This window comes from Physella acuta, unplaced genomic scaffold, assembly GCF_028476545.2.
Source record: "Physella acuta isolate Inbredline_101_S28 unplaced genomic scaffold, ASM2847654v3 ptg000007l, whole genome shotgun sequence".
In the NCBI taxonomy this organism is placed as follows: Eukaryota; Metazoa; Mollusca; class Gastropoda; family Physidae; genus Physella; species Physella acuta.
In genome coordinates, this window is record NW_026731527.1 from 84722 (window position 1) to 102500 (window position 17779).

At 33.0% G+C, this 17779-nt stretch overlaps 1 protein-coding gene across 1 annotated transcript in view; it reads right to left on the minus strand.

Annotated features, from left to right (window-relative positions):
* LOC131944017 (uncharacterized) overlaps positions 1-17779 on the minus strand; it is a 40711-nt gene that overhangs the window by 14648 nt on the left and 8284 nt on the right. The window contains exons 9-23 of the mRNA XM_059304499.1: positions 16992-17255; positions 16298-16441; positions 14049-14253; positions 10940-11058; positions 10387-10656; positions 10035-10157; positions 7600-7742; positions 7266-7398; positions 6939-7138; positions 6619-6700; positions 5315-5485; positions 4218-4486; positions 1836-2112; positions 525-637; positions 310-433 (exon numbers count right to left, since the gene is read on the minus strand). Coding sequence (XP_059160482.1) covers positions 310-433; positions 525-637; positions 1836-2112; positions 4218-4486; positions 5315-5485; positions 6619-6700; positions 6939-7138; positions 7266-7398; positions 7600-7742; positions 10035-10157; positions 10387-10656; positions 10940-11058; positions 14049-14253; positions 16298-16441; positions 16992-17255 — 2637 coding nt within the window. The remainder of the gene's footprint in view (positions 1-309; positions 434-524; positions 638-1835; positions 2113-4217; positions 4487-5314; positions 5486-6618; positions 6701-6938; positions 7139-7265; positions 7399-7599; positions 7743-10034; positions 10158-10386; positions 10657-10939; positions 11059-14048; positions 14254-16297; positions 16442-16991; positions 17256-17779) is intronic.

Genomic DNA, 17779 nt, shown 5'->3' on the forward strand with positions numbered 1-17779 from the left:
CAAAAAAAACATTATAGGCTAACATTTGTTGTGTAGTTTAGAGAAAAAAAATAAGGTCTAGTGAAAATGCAATTAGAGCTTGTGATATGGTATGGTGATTTTTAGTTATATCACTGCTTGAATGTCAAAATTTTGGTAAGCAATAAAGTTTCTATTAAGGTCAGAATTAGAGTGAAGTGTAAGGTTGTACTGTGTTATGGTAATGATATCAGGAAACGAACCAATTGTAATATAACATTAACAACATTATAAAAAGCCCAGCAACTTCTTGCATGTATAAATGAAAAAAAAACATTTTTAAAATCTTACTTGTGTTAGATGATGAAAGCAGAACCTGGAATGTAGTTTGATTTGATTCCTTGACAGCAAATCCTATAAAGACAGTGGCACTTGATAGAGTTCCATTCACTGTTACTGCTCTTCCTGTTCTTGTCTGGTATTTAAGATATGTTTTTAAAACACAAAAATGATAAACAAACAAAATATAATAATACAAGTTTGTCACAAATATTTGATAACTGTACCTGAATGGTAAAGTTTTCACTGTCAATTTCCATCATACAATACTCGCCCCAACCATTCATGGCATAATTTACGCCATCTAGTGTTGTTATTGTAGGGTCTCCCAGTGCTGAAGCTGTAATTTAAAAAAAAAATATTAAAATTCTTAAGTTAATTGCATTTTATTTTACAATAGAGGTTATCTTTAAATTGTATTCAAATAATTATAAAACAAAAACTTAACAAAAATTTTAAAATATTTTTCTCCGCAAATAGGACCAGTTAAATAGATGTAGGTTCTACAGTAATTGAGTTTACTTTGCAATTTTATGAATTTTAAAATTCAACACTTTTCTATTATATTATTGGACTTTCTGTAAAAGTAATATTTATAATAACATCATAACCTATGAACCTATGTCAACAAGTTATATGCCGTTTGAACAGGTGGCCATATTTTTTTTAATTCGGAGTTTTCTCTCCTATTAGGTTTGTTGCCCACACTATGAGTTTCATCTACCTGGGGTCTGAACTCAGGATTTCCAGAGCACTATATTGCCAGGTGCTGAACTAGAATAATTGATTATTTAAACCATTTCCTAATTTACTAATTTCATCTTTTTCATTGCAAAGCATACTCATCGTTAGACAACAAATCACACAATAATATTCTCTAACTCATTTAATTAACGAATATAATCATGTTTCAAAACATCTATATCCTATTTATAAAAAAAATTGGGAAATTTTCAACTCCATATTTGCCAAGCGGTTAAAAACGGAGGTTTAATATGTGTTATGGTTTCTCGTGTTTGTTTTTTTATTGCTTTTTTTAACTAATATTTATAATTTTGAATACATTCCTATTTTTCAGCTGTGTCATTCTTTAATCTGCCTTATTTTAATAATAATTAAGAGAAAAAATTTCTTTTTAATTTGCTTAGTACAAAATTATTTAAATGAGCTTTTAGGGGACCCTATTAGACTATTTAAAGAGGAGCGATAAGTGATGAAAAAAAGGTTTGAAGGTTTGCCATCTTTCACACTACAACTGGTGCAGCTTTTTTGTCTATAAAATAGCGTAAGATAGAGACTGTAGAACAATCATTGCAGTATTAGATCTGTTTTTTTTATAAAACCACTAGTCAAGTTGAAGCAAAAGAACTTTATTGTTCTTGGTAGAAATTTGGGCACTAAAAAGAGTGCCCCTCCCTATTGCAGATGCTCGGGGTAAGATAGCCCCCCCCCCCTCCCACTATTGCTCTCTTCTTATGATCTTATGATAAAAATAATTTTGAAACAAAAAAGTCCAAAGCAATCAATTATAATCTTGCCTGGAACAAACACCACAAAGTTTGAGCATCCTTTGTCAGAGAAGACCTTAAAAAACCAGTCACAGTACTTTGCTTGGCTGGCATCCTTACAGCACCACTGATGTGCCTGCATATTTTCCTGTGCTTGAAACAGATCAAAGTTGCCTATTGACCAGGGGTCTTTGATAAGTAGGTGACCTGATTCAGAGGATGCTGGGAGATAGGTGGCTTCTCTCCAGGTTTGTAGCCAGTCTCTCCAGTCATCATTGTTTGGTTTGGTCCAGCGGTAGCAGCAGAGCTAAATGTTTTGACAAAAAAATGCTAAATTGTTTTTTTTTTAAAATATAATCATTAAAAATCATGTTGAAATGTAAAAATTTATTGAGCTGTTAAAAACATAGGCCTATTTAGTTTATCTCCAATCTTTATTTCCTATCTTCTAGCTATTCAGTAATTGGTTTCAAATTTAGAATTGTACTATATACTAACAATATTAAATGAGAAAATGCAAACATAATTTTACAAGAAATGAAAACATATTAACTTAAAAAAATTAATTATTTTAAATACTATTGCTTAGTTTAAATGCAAAAACTATTTTGTTATTTTTTAAATGCACTAGAGATCTATAATTCAAACATTTAATGGAAGAGTTTTTTGGTTTTTGTTTCAGTGTTTAAAAAAATCAAATCTTTATTTCCAATCGAAAACAATGCAGTAAAAAAGTTTTAATAATAAGCTTTTATGTAATAATGCACTAAAAATAAATATATAATAATACACTACTGCAGGAGGGGCGACAGGTAAACATAACCTAATCTAACTATTTAAATTACAATAAAGAAAAGCGTGGGTCACTATAATTATATTATATCATCTATTTGATACCTTTACTAATATTTAGGTAGAGACCAACGATTTTCTTTATAGTTACTAAAAAAAGTATTAGTGTATTATAATATTTTTTAAAAATTGTTTATTTACCTATTTCTAGTGCATTACTACATAAAAGCTTGTTATTAAAACGCTTTCTAAGCATTTTTTTAATGCTATAACAATTTTAATACAACACAGTTTCGTGACAAAAAATAAACCGGGAGTGATCTCCCCATAACTTTCTCGAATATTCTTATATAAGAGTACGGGGAATGGCAACTCGGGATATAGACATGATTTGAAATCAATTAGTGATTACTTAAAACATTTTAAATTGAATATAATTTCATAGAAAAATAATTGCGCACCAAGTCAACGCCAAATAAACTGTGTATAATAGTGCGGAATATTATTAGTACTTTATACATTCATAAGCGTTTTTTTTCTTCAGAAATTGAAAATAGCATAAATTACTACTTCCGGTCAACAGAAATTACTCACAATTTGACAGATAGCGCATAATTAGATATTTTACTTAAATATGAAATTTCTTTTAACTATCTGAAACAGTATTCAAGTTATAGGCTTTAGAAAAATGGAAAGTAGAATAAGCCTCACTTCCGGTTATCGGAAATCGCTGAAAAGTTGGAACATAACTACAAATTCTATATAATACTTTTATATGATATTTCATAAACCTAGCTATAACGGTACTCAATATATACATAGACATACACACACACAGACATACGAACAAAATTGCAAAACCCAGTTTTTCGACTACGCATAAAACATCAACATTTTGATAAATCTGCATTGATTATTTTTGCCCGATTAAAATTTGTCACCTATACGCCGTATATTATTATGATGAAGTACTGAGGTGTAAAACGGTGAAAACTGTCACAATTTTATGTGATTTTTGTGCACGATTATAATACTTCCTCTATACTATGTATACGAGAAAATATAATATAAAATAAACAGGATAATTCGCTTATAATAGTGTGGGATAGTAGTAGGCATCCTACTAATTTTTGAAAATTAAAATTAATTTATAAAAAAAAATAATTATTCATCCAATTAAGTCATTTATTTGATGTCAGATTGCATTGTCATCAGGTCTCGACAACTCTTGACGCACGTGCCAAATTTCAGAGAAATCGGTCGGTTAGAAATGCTAGAAATTTAGCTTGCTAGCCTGGACCTAGACAGAAAGACAGACAGACATAGGAAGCAAGTTGAATAAAAGCTTGAAAAATGAGCAGCTTCAGAACATTTTTTTATTAAAAAAAAAGCTCTTTCATAGCTACATTTTGTGCAATCTAATTGCTTTCTGTGCTGCTACGGCATAAGAGCTATGTAATTACCAAAAATTAAGGCCACTTTCAATAAACGTCAGTTTTTTGGTAACTTTAAAAGTGATTATTCAGGTGGTGAAAATTGTCTTATCATTTCATTAGGAAACTATTGCTGTTGCGAAATCTCATTTAGATGTTATGAACAAACAACCTAAAAAGCACAAACCATATTCCTTTTATTTCCCTGTAACATCCTTCTCTTAGCAACATTGCTGATGGCGTAGCAGTAAATGTCTTGTTTCACTCCACGTTTCTCGTACAGCTGCCATTGACGTCCCAGCCTCTCCAGGGTACATGGGCACTTGTACAATTGTTGCTTATCATATTTGAACACTGGATCATCAAGCAGGTATGTGTTGCTGCAGATGTACTGGTAGCATCTTGTATCATAATTTGAAACTTGGCCAACCTCATAAGCTGTGACTCCAGTATATCCTGTATATATATATATATATATATATATATATATATATATATATATATATATATATATATATATATATATATATATATATATATATATATATATATATATATATATATCTTTTTTAAATGTACTAACTTGGGAACAGAGCAAAACTAAACACAACACAAACACAACACAAACGCAACACAACACAAACACAACACAAGCACAACACAACGCAAACACAACACAAACACAAATAGGAGGTGCGTAGATTTTGCATTCACATTTTTTTTAAATTAGCGTGAGTTGAAATATATTTTAAATTACTTTCCTTGGAAAATGACAAAACAGTTTAATTAATTCGTTTTCTCGACCCTATTATTATTATTCTACTTTTTCAAAGAATCTAAAAGAAAATGATATTTGACATTGATCCGCTTAATATGTTTTTGCATATTTAATATTTCTTCACGTTATGCGAAAGAGTAAAAACATTGGAAACTATAAAATGAATTTAAGTCGTTATATAAACAAACCCTACTCTATCACTTATAAAAAAGACACTGCGATGAACTGAAAAGCACTGCATGGAGCGATGTTTACTTTTATGGTTCCAAAATCTATAGCGATGACACGAGGACTGACACACTACCAGCCCGCTTATATTATATATATTATATATATTATATATATATATATATATATATATATATATATATATATATATATATATAATATATATATATATAAGGCCTATATATACTGTGTTATAACTATTTTATTTTTAATTAATTAATTAATTAATTATATCCAATTTGATTTATTAATTTTGAATCATTAATTTAAAATTAAACCTTTGTTTCCAGGGAGTGTTGGTAGATTGACTAAAAGTGGGGAATTCAAATCAGGTACAAAATTCTGGTTGTTGCTTCCTGTTGTCCCAATGACTATAGGTCTCTCTGGAACATAGCGCCATGACATTTGTCCTTGTTGGTAAATAAAGATGACATATGCTGTCTCTTTATCTGTAAGAATATAATATTTTCAAATTATTTAAATAGGATAACACCTACATTAGTGTGAGCGGTTGAATGGTTTATTTGTTTTATTATTATTTTATTGTGTGCAAATATGTGTGCAAACGTTGAAATTTACAGTGGCTACGGGGCTTCTGGCTTTAAATAAGTGTTTTGATGTTCTCAATAAAGGTTAGTTCGAATGAATACTGGTTCGGACGTATGATGAACGAATGGATGGTATGACGCGTATTGTGTAATAGTGAAGTTTTTGTGTAAGGACTGGTTGCCGTGTATTGTGTGTGTCTGATTTTCTTCGTCTTGGTAAAAGGGTGCATATGAGTCCAGTGCAAGACTAAATATAAGTACAGGAAACCGATATTCATCTTGTTGATTAGTCGTCACACGTGTCGTTTAGATGAGTAATTGTATAATGCTTGCCCACGGTTGCAACATCTTTATATAATAGTGTTATTTGCATATGGTGTTGGATCAAGTACTTCAACCCTCTCACTGCAAAACTGCGAGTAACATAGTTCCCAGCTAAAACAGTAAGGCCCAGTGACCTACTAACCGAGAATGTAGATCCTGAGGATTGCACCACGCGTGTCTTAGTAACTTGGCTGGGTGTTTGTTTGTTTGATAATGTTGTTGTGTTTGCTTGTTTCGTTTAGAGTTTTCTTTGTTTTAGAGTTAGATTGTAGTGTATTTATGTTTTTTTTTATATTAATGGTTCCATTTTTGTTTTGTAAATAAAATTGATAAACTGTTTATTTTCTCTTTTTTGTATCTAGATTAAGGTTAGGTTATAACCACCGTGGGTTTAGCCAAGGTTGCACTGACGCCCGATAGTTGGTTAGCATGGGGGTGGTAAGAAATTAGGTTTTAGACACACACCACCCACACACACACACTTTCAGGGCTTACATCATTCATGAAAAATAATGGCTAAAAAGCTGTACTTTATAAATATAGTAAAAACATTGATGATCTAGCTATTGAAAATTTATCCCCTTCCATTCAATTCTAAATGTCAAATAATTTAAAACACATCAATTCCTGTATGATAAAACACGGAATAAAGAATTTAGTTAATGTACTAATAAATGGGTTTTAGATGCAATAAAAACTAAAATGTTTACCTTGCATTGTTATCCTTCCATTTATGACATCTGTTTCCCAGCCACTTACATAAATAGCCTGTATTGTGTTAAGCTCTTTATACTGAAAAGAGTTTAATAAACGTCATAATGTTACATATAAATATTATTTTCATTTTAAAAGCAGACTACAGTTTCAGATGTTGGTTGTAAATAGCATAATGATATTAACATTTTAATTCTATAATAGCTCCATCAAGGAATGTATCTGTCATTACTATTTAAATTAGTTAATTTTTTATCAACCTAACAAATTATGTTAACCGAGTTTCTGTAAGTAATTTAACAATAGCTATCCTTACTTCTTTAGATGGAGCAAAAGGTTGAACATTTTCCCACGTGACAACTAGGGCTTTATTAACTTCAAAACCAGAGAGTGAGAAATATTTCTGTACATCCTTGCTGGCTCTCATCATCACTTGTACTAGGGCTGGGGACTCCGCGTCATTTGCATCAGAAAAAACATGGCCGCATCTTTCATACAGGTGGTAGTAGACATTGCCTGTAAGGTACACACAAGTGATCTCATTACCACGCACTTAAATCAACTAACACTAAATTATTATTTTTTTTATAAATTAGAATGAAAGGTTTAAGAAAACAGTCCATCAAAATATGGTAATTAATACCAATAGTTGGATCAATGTCAGCCCAGTAGGCAGCTATAATGTTAAGTCCTTTTTGACTGGCTAAACTCAAATCAGGGGAGCCACTTAGTGTAATGGGCTGGGTGCCAAAGCCAAATACTCCATTAGACATCACCTATGGACGTTATGAAAATAAAGATATTTTCTAAGAAATATACACCTACTTTATAAGCCTACCATTACATTTGTCTTAGGTGGAATATTTCATTTTTGTTTCAATTATTTAAAAGATGATAATTAAAAGACATCTTTATATTCGCAGCCTACGTATTTTGCTAAGCATATATTTAAAAAATATATTTGTATAATAACTTACATAAGCTTCTGGCTGTAGTGTTGTGCTAAAGACAGCCCCAGATAGAAATTTGATTGGTTTGCTGCTTAAGTAGGTTGATGCAGTCAAGATGTTGTCAGCAAGCTTAAGGTCATTTGCAATTTCTCCATAGCTGTAGTACGGCACTAAAAATTAAACACAACTTGAATTTTAAATGCATATTCGATTAAATTAAACAATTAGTCACCACCTAAAATTTGACCCTTTATTTACGGAATTAAAGTTCGGAATGAAATGTCTTAAATAATGTGTTATTATATTGCTTCTGGCACACTTAAAGCATACGTCAAAGGAAATTTAGTTTTGATACTTTTTAAAGGCCTAAATATATGTTGGACATTTTTTCCACAATAATTACAAAGCAGGAATAAACTGTAACATTTATTAACTAATAACATGGCAATTATTATAACAATCATTTTTTATAATGTTTACACATAAACAGAACACACAAGTATATTTCGAGTATGGTTGTAGACTGGGTTTCCATGGGAACACATCTTAGATCTTTTTTTTTAATGTACCAAACACAGAAAAAGGTGCCGACATGTCCTAGATCTACTCCCTTATTCCTTAGTGACAAACAGAGTTTCTTCCAGGCGAAATTTTTTTACCGCCTCCCCCCCCCCCCCCCCCCCCCGAACGAAATGAAATTTATATATTTTATATAGAAAATATATACTTTTAACAGTGTCCGCCCCCCCCCCCAAAGAAAGTTTACCGCCCCCCCCCCCCCGAAAATTTCAAGTGCCCCCCCCCCCCCCCCCCCCGGAGAAAAAAGTCTGGAAGAAACACTGGTGACAAGTGACAAATTCTTGTATGTGGTCTTTTTGATATGGCAACAATCGTTGGACTAAACCTGTTTTTGCTGGAAGCATCCAATAGAAATTACAATGAGCCTCAGAAATAAAATACTTTGAAAACAAAAGCCTAGCTATTTAGTACACTAATTCTAGTAAGACTAGTATGATTTTAGCCTACTAGAATGTTAGGACAGGCCTACACTACACTATTCGTAAATAGAAGTGAGTTCCATGTGTTTAAAATAAGCTTAGTGGCTTACTACTTAACAGTAGCGTAGCGAGGGGGGGGGGGACATATGTCCCCGGGCGCCGACCTTAGGGGGCGCCAAAATGGGTTGGAAAAATAAATTGAAAGGTTGAGGGGGGTGGAAATCGAAAGTTTGAGGGGGGGGGCAAATCAAAATCTCGAGGGGGGGGGGGTGCAAATCGGAAGTTCGAGTGGGGGGTGCAAATCGAAAAGTTTGTCCCCGGGCGCCGGGAAGGGTCGCTACGCCTCTGCTGCTTAATGTTTCCTGATTAAAATTTACCATAAAAATCTATATTATATGCAGAAGTTTGGACAGTTACTAGTCTACAGGTATACATTATTAGTTATTGTAGGCGAGACAAGTTTCTGCAATATTTATACCTAACAAATACCCACAAGAACTACACTTATGCATAAAAAAAATATTACTAAACCTAGATCTAGTAAACTAGCCTGCAATCTCCATTCATGTTATTCTTTTATTACTAGAAATGTACATTTAGTTACAATATGTTGTTAAGTACACCATATGCTAACCTTCTTCTAAATGTATAAATATAATTTTTGAGTATACTGATAATTTATCATCAAAATAATTAACATGCCTATCCGCATCGAAAATCTGTCATTTCCGAGAATTTCTAAAAATATGACAGTGTGCCCTGACGCTACTCTTAGCTATTCGTTTAAACATTGACCTAATACAAAGACAATTTATTTAAAATGGAATAAATAGAAGTTAAGCACACTTACCTGACTATTGAAGATGCCAATATAAAATATTTGGACTTAAAAACTTGAATATTAATGTAAAACGAGAAAAAAAATGAGAACCATATGAGATCTGTTACTTCACGATTTTGAATAACCGATACAGGAAGAGATTGAAAACAGCGCCGCACAGTTAATTTGAGAAAAACTTCGATCCAGCCAACTACCGGTGGCTTAGGGGAAATAATACTATTAATTATATTAATACATTTAAAGATTCAACTTAGATTAAAAATAATACAGAAGCTTAATTAAAGTGGTACTTGTAAGTACCGTCAGTAGATAAAGGGTTAAATATTATAAAGTCTTCCGATTCTCTATAGCAAATAATTAAATGTAGTGTGAAATGAACTTGACAAAGTAAGTTTTGTTAATTAATTTATTTTATAATGAAAGTGGTAAGAATTTCAAAGGGGTAAATATATTAAAATAATGACTGATATTCTGATTAATGGACCGAAAGGAAGCAAACGTAAATAAGGTAAATGCGAATAAACTTTTAGACCTACTACAAAATATGTCAAATAATTTATAATACATTGTTTTCTTGATTCAATCACACAAGATGTTTTAATCAATTCTCACTCACAACTTACCAACACAGTTCAATTGTGTGTCTTTGTCAAGCACGAGATCATATGGACATACACATTGTTCTTCGCCAATACCCACGATCGTACAAGCGTGCGAACATTTTAATATTGTGCACTCTGTGCTTACTGTTTAAAAAAAAAAAGATAAATTTAAAAAAAAATCACAACTATTAATTAGATTAAGTTTGTAATAAGGAAAGAACGAACATTTACAGGTCTATGTTTTTTCTTCCATTTACAGTAAACTGACAGATACAAATTGTAATTAATTTTAGGTACTTCGAAGAAAACTAAGCAACAGATCATTGATATAATAAGTATAAATCAAGTTTAATACGCTGTTATTTGTACTTACCATCACACGTTGCTGTTGTTGCATTCATCACATAACCTGGTCGGCATGTGCATGTGTAACTGCCAGGAGAGTTTAAGCAGAAGGAGTTTTCTGGGCAGACTTTTTTGTTTGTTGCCAGACATTCATTTACGTCTACAGAACAATCTCCCGTGGTCCAGCCAGGCTTACAGATACACTCGCCATTGGTGTTGTCACAGAACTGGGTGTTGTCTTTCACACATTTACAGTTGGTGTCACATGATGTCAGGCCATAGGTGAAGCTTCGGCAAACTAAATGGCAAGTGGATTTTTAAATTTCCTTTATATTGACAAATGTTTTTCTTTATATAGTAAATCTAAAGCTTGTTGAATTATGATATTCAGGCTTTAACAAATGTATTATGAAATGAAAAAGGAACATTTATAACAAACATATTCGTAAAACATCTTAGAATTGAAATGTGAAATAAATTCTTACCGTGCGACGTGTAACTGCCGACAAAATATCCATAATAAGAGTAATAATTGTTTATGTAATTAATGTACATTTGGTTTCCCTTAGTCCTGATTATACTTGGCATTCCATAAGCACAATAACGACCAATAAATCTTCCAGCGGGGCTGATCCCATCATATGCTTCTAGGTAAGATGATGAGCATTTGTAATCAGATTCAATGTAAAACCCTGAAAACCTGCAACAATATTGTATTTTTGTTATTTTTTATTTCATAGTTTTATACATGTAAAATTTTCTGAGAAAATGTATACATTATATTAATTGGATTATTTTAAACATATAGGGTGTTGGTAACTAATAAGCTTCTATTAGAAATTTCAAATTTTAAAATATTTTACTTTTGAACTTAAATTCCATTTAAAACCAGTTTGAACGTATAGAAAATCAAATATATACTTTAGTAATAACATTTATCAGTGTGAAATATGAAGAAATGCATTAATTTCAACAGCCATACCTAACAGAGATAACTTTTCCCGTTTCAGCATTTATTGACCAGCTGCAGTTAGCATTGCGGACTCGGTCATATGGACGATTAGGATTTATTATTTCTGTCGAGTTTGTTAAAGTATGGCTGCAGCCTGATGGAGGTAAAATATTTTGAAATTAAATCTGCTCAAGGCTGCAAAATATTTTATAAACTTATATATAGGCTTATAAATTTACAATGCTGCCTCTAAATAATCATAAAAATTGGAATTTACATTCTTTATAATTAATGTTTGTTACTGGTAGAACTGAAGGGTGAATTTCTATAGGAACATAAACTGTAATTTGAATTTAGTAGCCAGATAATACACTGTTGATAATTTTTATTAATAAAGGAATAACTACACCCCCTACATTAAAATAGTGACAAATACTCTGTTTTGGTTATATTTAATTGTAAGGTTTATATCTAAAAAAAAGTAACACAGCTGCGTCTGCAATGGCTAAACCATGTTTGCTTGTTGATTGATTCGAAACAAATAACCAATAAATATTGAAATCAATAAACCAATAACCAAAAATAGACTTCATACTGAAAGAAATAATTGCTTCCCAAATTAGGATTAAAAGAATTTTACGGTAAAAGGTACCGAATAAGAGAGTTTGATTATATATGTATATATATATATATATATATATATATATATATATATATATATATATATATATATTTATATATATAAATAAATATATATATATATATATATATATATATATATATATATATATATATATATATATATATAAAGCTCAATTCTGTATGTAAAGTGTAATATGTAAAGAGTAAAATGTTTGTCGTGGATACTTCTATGGATTTAAGTGTTAGATTATTATAGTGCTCACGGTCTAAATTTAATCTAAGTTAAAAAATTACTATTGAAAGTGTTGGGAAATAATTTTCATTTTTAAAACTGATAGTAATAATTGTTTGCATATTCGTTAAACACAATTTTAAAAGAAATATCATCTTTTACAAAAACTCTAATTATGTCTGAAAATTATTTATATTTAGTCCTTTAGCACTTACTTCCCTTTGATAAATTAGGAAAACACAATTACTTCCCTTTATAAAACATTGCATTAGTGGAAAAGAATTTACTTTTTATTACTTTGTTTTGGTGTTGGGAAAAAAATAATTACATAATTAGCGGGGATTGATCAAATGCAAATGTTGTAGGTATTTTACGGATAAGCTTGGAGTATTATAAGTGTTCATTAAATTGAAACAGGCGCGTCCGCCTGCGCCCCACCAGGGTTCAATTTGGCGCCCTGGGCTATCCTGTGAGCGCTATGGTGCATAATTTCGGTTTAAACAGTGCGATAGAGTATGGATGTATAGTCTTTCAGTAAATCGAATCCGATCGTCCTCTGGCGCCCAGACAGGGTGCTATTTGGGGCCCCGGGCCTCCCATGTTCGGTTTGGCGCCTACGTTCGTTTAAGTGAGTGCAAAAGACTATGAATAAGTTGGGGTACTATAGTCGTTTATTAAGCTGAAACAGGCGATTCCGCCCCAGGCTAGACTGTGAGCACTTTGCGTTTATGTTCGTGTTAGTGTTTTCTTTGTGTTTAGGTTGGGTTTGCGTTAGTGGTTGCGTTTTGATGTTGTTCGTTTTTGTTCTTTCTTTTTCGTTTTCGTTTGTGTTATTTCTTTGGGTTTGTGTTTGTATTTGTGTTTGTGGTTGGTTTTGCGTTTGGATTTGGTTTGTTTTCGTTTGCTTTTTCGTTTTTTTTTTCTTTGTGTTCGTATTGGTGTTTGTGGTTGTGGTTGGGTTTGTTGTTAGGTTTTTGTTTTCGCTTGCTTTTTGTTTGTTTTTTTCTTTGTGTTTGTATTGGTGTTTGTGGTTGTGGTTGGGTTTGTTGTTAGGTTTTTGTTTTCGTTTGTATTTGTAATTGTGTTAGCGTTATGTTTGCGTTTTGTTGTTTTGGTTTTGGTTGGTTGTGGATTTTATATATATATATATATATATATATATATATATATATATATATATATATATATATAGGCCTATATTATGCATGTATGATAACATAAAATAATTGATTTCACAGAAGGCTTCTGTGAAATCAATTATGAGTGCCATGAATCTTTGGGAAGTTGTTGAGAATACCCCTGGGGACATTTTTGCAGGAAAAACAAATTCAAATTCGCAGGGGAGGCGCCCCGGCAGGGTGCAATTTGTTTTTTTCTCTATATGCGGTATACAAAAATATAATTCGATTGCGGTTTGACATCCTTCATCCGATCGCCGTATAACTTTTTGTAGTTGATATAAACACTCCAGATGAGGTTTCTGCAAACAAAAAAATCTCTTTTAATTTCGCTTTCGTTAGCGGCGCCCCGTGAGGGTAAAATTTTTCTCTGTATACTTTAAAAAACAAAATAAAAGTCGGATGTGGCTCAACACCGTTCATCCGATCGCCATAAACTTTAAATAGCTGTTGAGAATACTCCTGGGGAGGTATATATATATATATATATATATATATATATATATATATATATATATATATATATATATATATGTATATATTATACATTATATATTTAAATATATGTATACAATATATATACAATATATTTTATTACATATTTAAGTATATTTTTACCTAAATGCTGACAGGATCCATCGCTTGATTCGTAATACCCATACTGGTTGAAACATGGACATAAATACCCTCCATACGTGTTTTGACAAAGGCTGTTTTCGCGGCAATTGTATGGTCCATAGCTACATTCATCGTAGTCGTAAGCACAGTTATACCCAGTAAAATTTGACATGCAGTTACAAGTGCCAAACTTTGTATTACAGGTGAGTGTGTTGTCTCGGACACAAGGACAAGCACGTGAACAGTCGGGTCCATAGGTAAGATTTCTACAGTCTGCGAAAAATACAAAATTGATTTTAACAAAATCACAAGTAGCAGACTATGTAATTATATTATAACACTGCCACGGTGGGGATATTGGTAGTAGACACCCACTAGGTTAAGTGCGGTTAGGGGCTGACCAGAGGCGTAGTGACCCTTCCCAACGCCCGGGGACAAACTTTTGATTTGCACCCCCCCCCCCCCCCCTCTCCAACTTTTGATTTGCACCCCCCCCTCAAACTTATAATTTGTTTTTCCAACCCATTTTGGCGCCCCCCCCCCTAAGGTTGGCGCTCGGGGACATATGCCCCCCCCTGGCCGCCCCCCTCGCTACGCCTCTGGGTCTGACTCATAGATCACAACGACAATGCCAAAAACGTTGCTAACGTGAATACCTAGACTGATGTGGTGTTTAACTGCATATTATATGTTGTCTTAGATGACGTAATGGAAACAAGAACGGAATTAGATAAAAACATATGCAGAGGCTTAAACACAATTCAATCTAAATGCTCTTCACATTGTATTATCTACTAATTTGTAGTGTATTTCGAAGCAACTCAAAATTTTCACCACCCAGACATAGGCGTAGCGACCCTTCCCGGCGACCGGGGACAAACTTTTCGATTTGCACCCCCCCCCCCACTCGAGATTTTGATTTGCACCCCCCACTCGAACTTTCGATTTGCACCCCCCCTCTCGAGATTTTGATTTGCACCCCCCCCCCCCTCAAACTTTCGATTTGCACCCCCCCCCCCTCGAGATTTTTATTTGCACCCCCCCCCCCCTCAAGATTTCGATTTCCACCCCCCTCAACCTTTCAATTTATTTTTCCAACCCATTTTGGCGCCCCCTAAAGTCGGCGCCCGGGGACATATTCCCCCCCGCCCCCCCCCCCTCCCCCTCCCTCGCACTACGCTACTGCACCCAGAAGCCTTATGATAATATTATGTTTGTTCCTTAAAGTTTCGGGTGTTGAGACTATTGTTTCTACTAGTATAGCTGCCATAGAAGCTACTGCTATCATCCAACTCGTTTAATAGTGACAAAAGAAGTCAAACTATTTTTTTCCAGGGTCCTCTAAATGATTAGTTTTCTAAGCGACTGTTGCGTTTCTCATCATCATCATTCCCGTGGACCCCTTGTAAAGCATTGTGACGTAAAGACACATCGTACTCGGTTCTGGGCTCTCTACGTCCAAGTTGTGTGGAAGGTAATTTTGTTTTTAAGAATTCGTTAAGTCCTGACAGAGAACAACTGTGCGCAATACGCCTTTTAGCCTCCCTATTCGATCGCTTGTCAAGTTCGTAAGGCAGCTTTCATTGTAGTTTTCTGTTTAAGTTTTCGTCGCATCAGAAAAACCCTCTCGGGCGCCTCGGAAGGGGGTCGTGACTCACAGTTTGGGAATCGGTAAACAAAACAGATAACCAAAATATCTCTAGTACTCAAGAAGCGGCACTAGTACATATAATCTTTACTATGTCATCGGGACATGGAAATTAATCTACCACCAATATCCAGTTGGGCACATGACAAGAAAAAAAACCAAATTCGCTTTGCTCACTAGAGCAAACAACAAACAGAAGTTTAGGTCTCAATTCAATCAAATCGCTACAACCGATTATGTTCATTGGTAACAAACTATAAGGGATGTTACAACTATCACACTGTAGCTTCACGTTCTTCCTTGAGCAGCATTATTCAGGCATTTTATTATGAAATTAAAAAAACCATGTATGTTGTCGCGTTGGTTGTTTGGTTGATTTTAAAAGATTGTGCGTGTTTTAGGAAAATAAAAATCTCAGATGGCGTCAGAAGGTAAGTTATACACGTTTGGCCTTTTTATAATTTCTTTTAATAAAATAAGTGTGAGCATATAGATAGAGTCAAATCAAGCAATTATTTTAGCTTAATGTTTTATAAAATAATTTTAATATCTTTGTAATTATATGTAATTTTAAAAATTACTAGCTGCTCTATCAAATGTGTTTAACACCACATAGTGTGTATGTTGGTACTGCTTTTCTATGTGCGTTAAATTTAAAATGATACCTACCAATACATTGATCTTCAAGTAGTTCCATGCCAATAGGACAATAGCATCTCTCTTCTGGTGAACTTTGACCTTGTGGTGTTATGTTAACACAGACATGTGAGCAGTTTCTAACCCCAGGTGTAGGACATTCAGCGCCTGGACTTACTGTTGATTAATTATTTTTAATTTTGATCATTATTAATTACATGGAATAAAAAATGTTTTCTACATAACATATTTTTTTCTTATGTGTAAGGTATAAAAGATCATGTCAGTTTGTCTGAAAATAAAATAAACACGAATGATGTACTAAAATATCGTGGTTGAAATCTAGTTTATTACATTTTATAATACCTATTATGGTTGTTAACAGTTGAAAATCTTCATGACACTTGAAATAATATTCCACATTATCTAAAATTTAGCAGCCCAGAGAGAAACATGGGCCTAGAACTTACACCTTCAAAATTAAGCTAGCTGAATATATTAATATCTTTATAGTAATATGCATCTTTTTGTTTTATTTTTCTGGATACAAATAACCTAAGTGAAAAATAATTCAGTGGTAAATTATTCAAGAATCTTACATATTACTGTAGAGAGGTTTTACAGCTACACTTCTTAAAAATAAGAACTAAGACTAGTGTAGACCTATGCTTTAAATCATATATTTTGTATTATAATAGCCTGACACACTATGTCTTCTCTCACTTACCGATGCACTGCGAGTTGTCAGGTGATTTCACAAGCCCTTCTTTGCATAAACATTCGTAGCTGCCATTAAGATTGTTACAATTAGAGTAGTCTGGACATATAACGGGGTTCTGTTCACATTCATTGATGTCCACTGAGCAGTCTGATGATGTCCAGCCTTGTTTACAAACACACTCACCAGTGGTGCTAATACATCGCTCAGTATTGTCGATATTACATGAGCAGGGAGTCGAACAATTGGCATCGTGAAACCAATGCTGGCACTCTAAAATACAGAATATACATACGCATTCACGTGCTACGTTACATTCATGAAATTCGGACCTGCCCCTATAACGACATCACACTTATGCTTCATAATGCCCCCCACCCCATCCACCAACACCCACACATTTTTTATAGTTATTAAAATAGTAGTGTATTATTATATATTTAAAGAAACTCATTTATTGTCTCCTTTTTAGTGCATTATTACATAAAAGTTTGTTATTAAAATGTTTCTAGTGCATTTTTTTCAGTAGGCTTTTTAATTTTTTAATGCAATAGAGTTGCATGACTAAAAACTATTGCGTAGCAAATGAACATGACAATGCACGTATAATAGTGAGGAATAATAGTAATGACACAGCCTACTAATTTCAGAATTTTTAAATTAATTCACACAAATTTAATTAGACATCCAATTAAGTCAAATTTGACGTCAGATCATATTGTCTTTAAGTCTTGTCTCATGTGCCAATATTGAAACGAATCTGTCTTTTTAAAGTGCCCGAAATTTTTCTCGCCTCT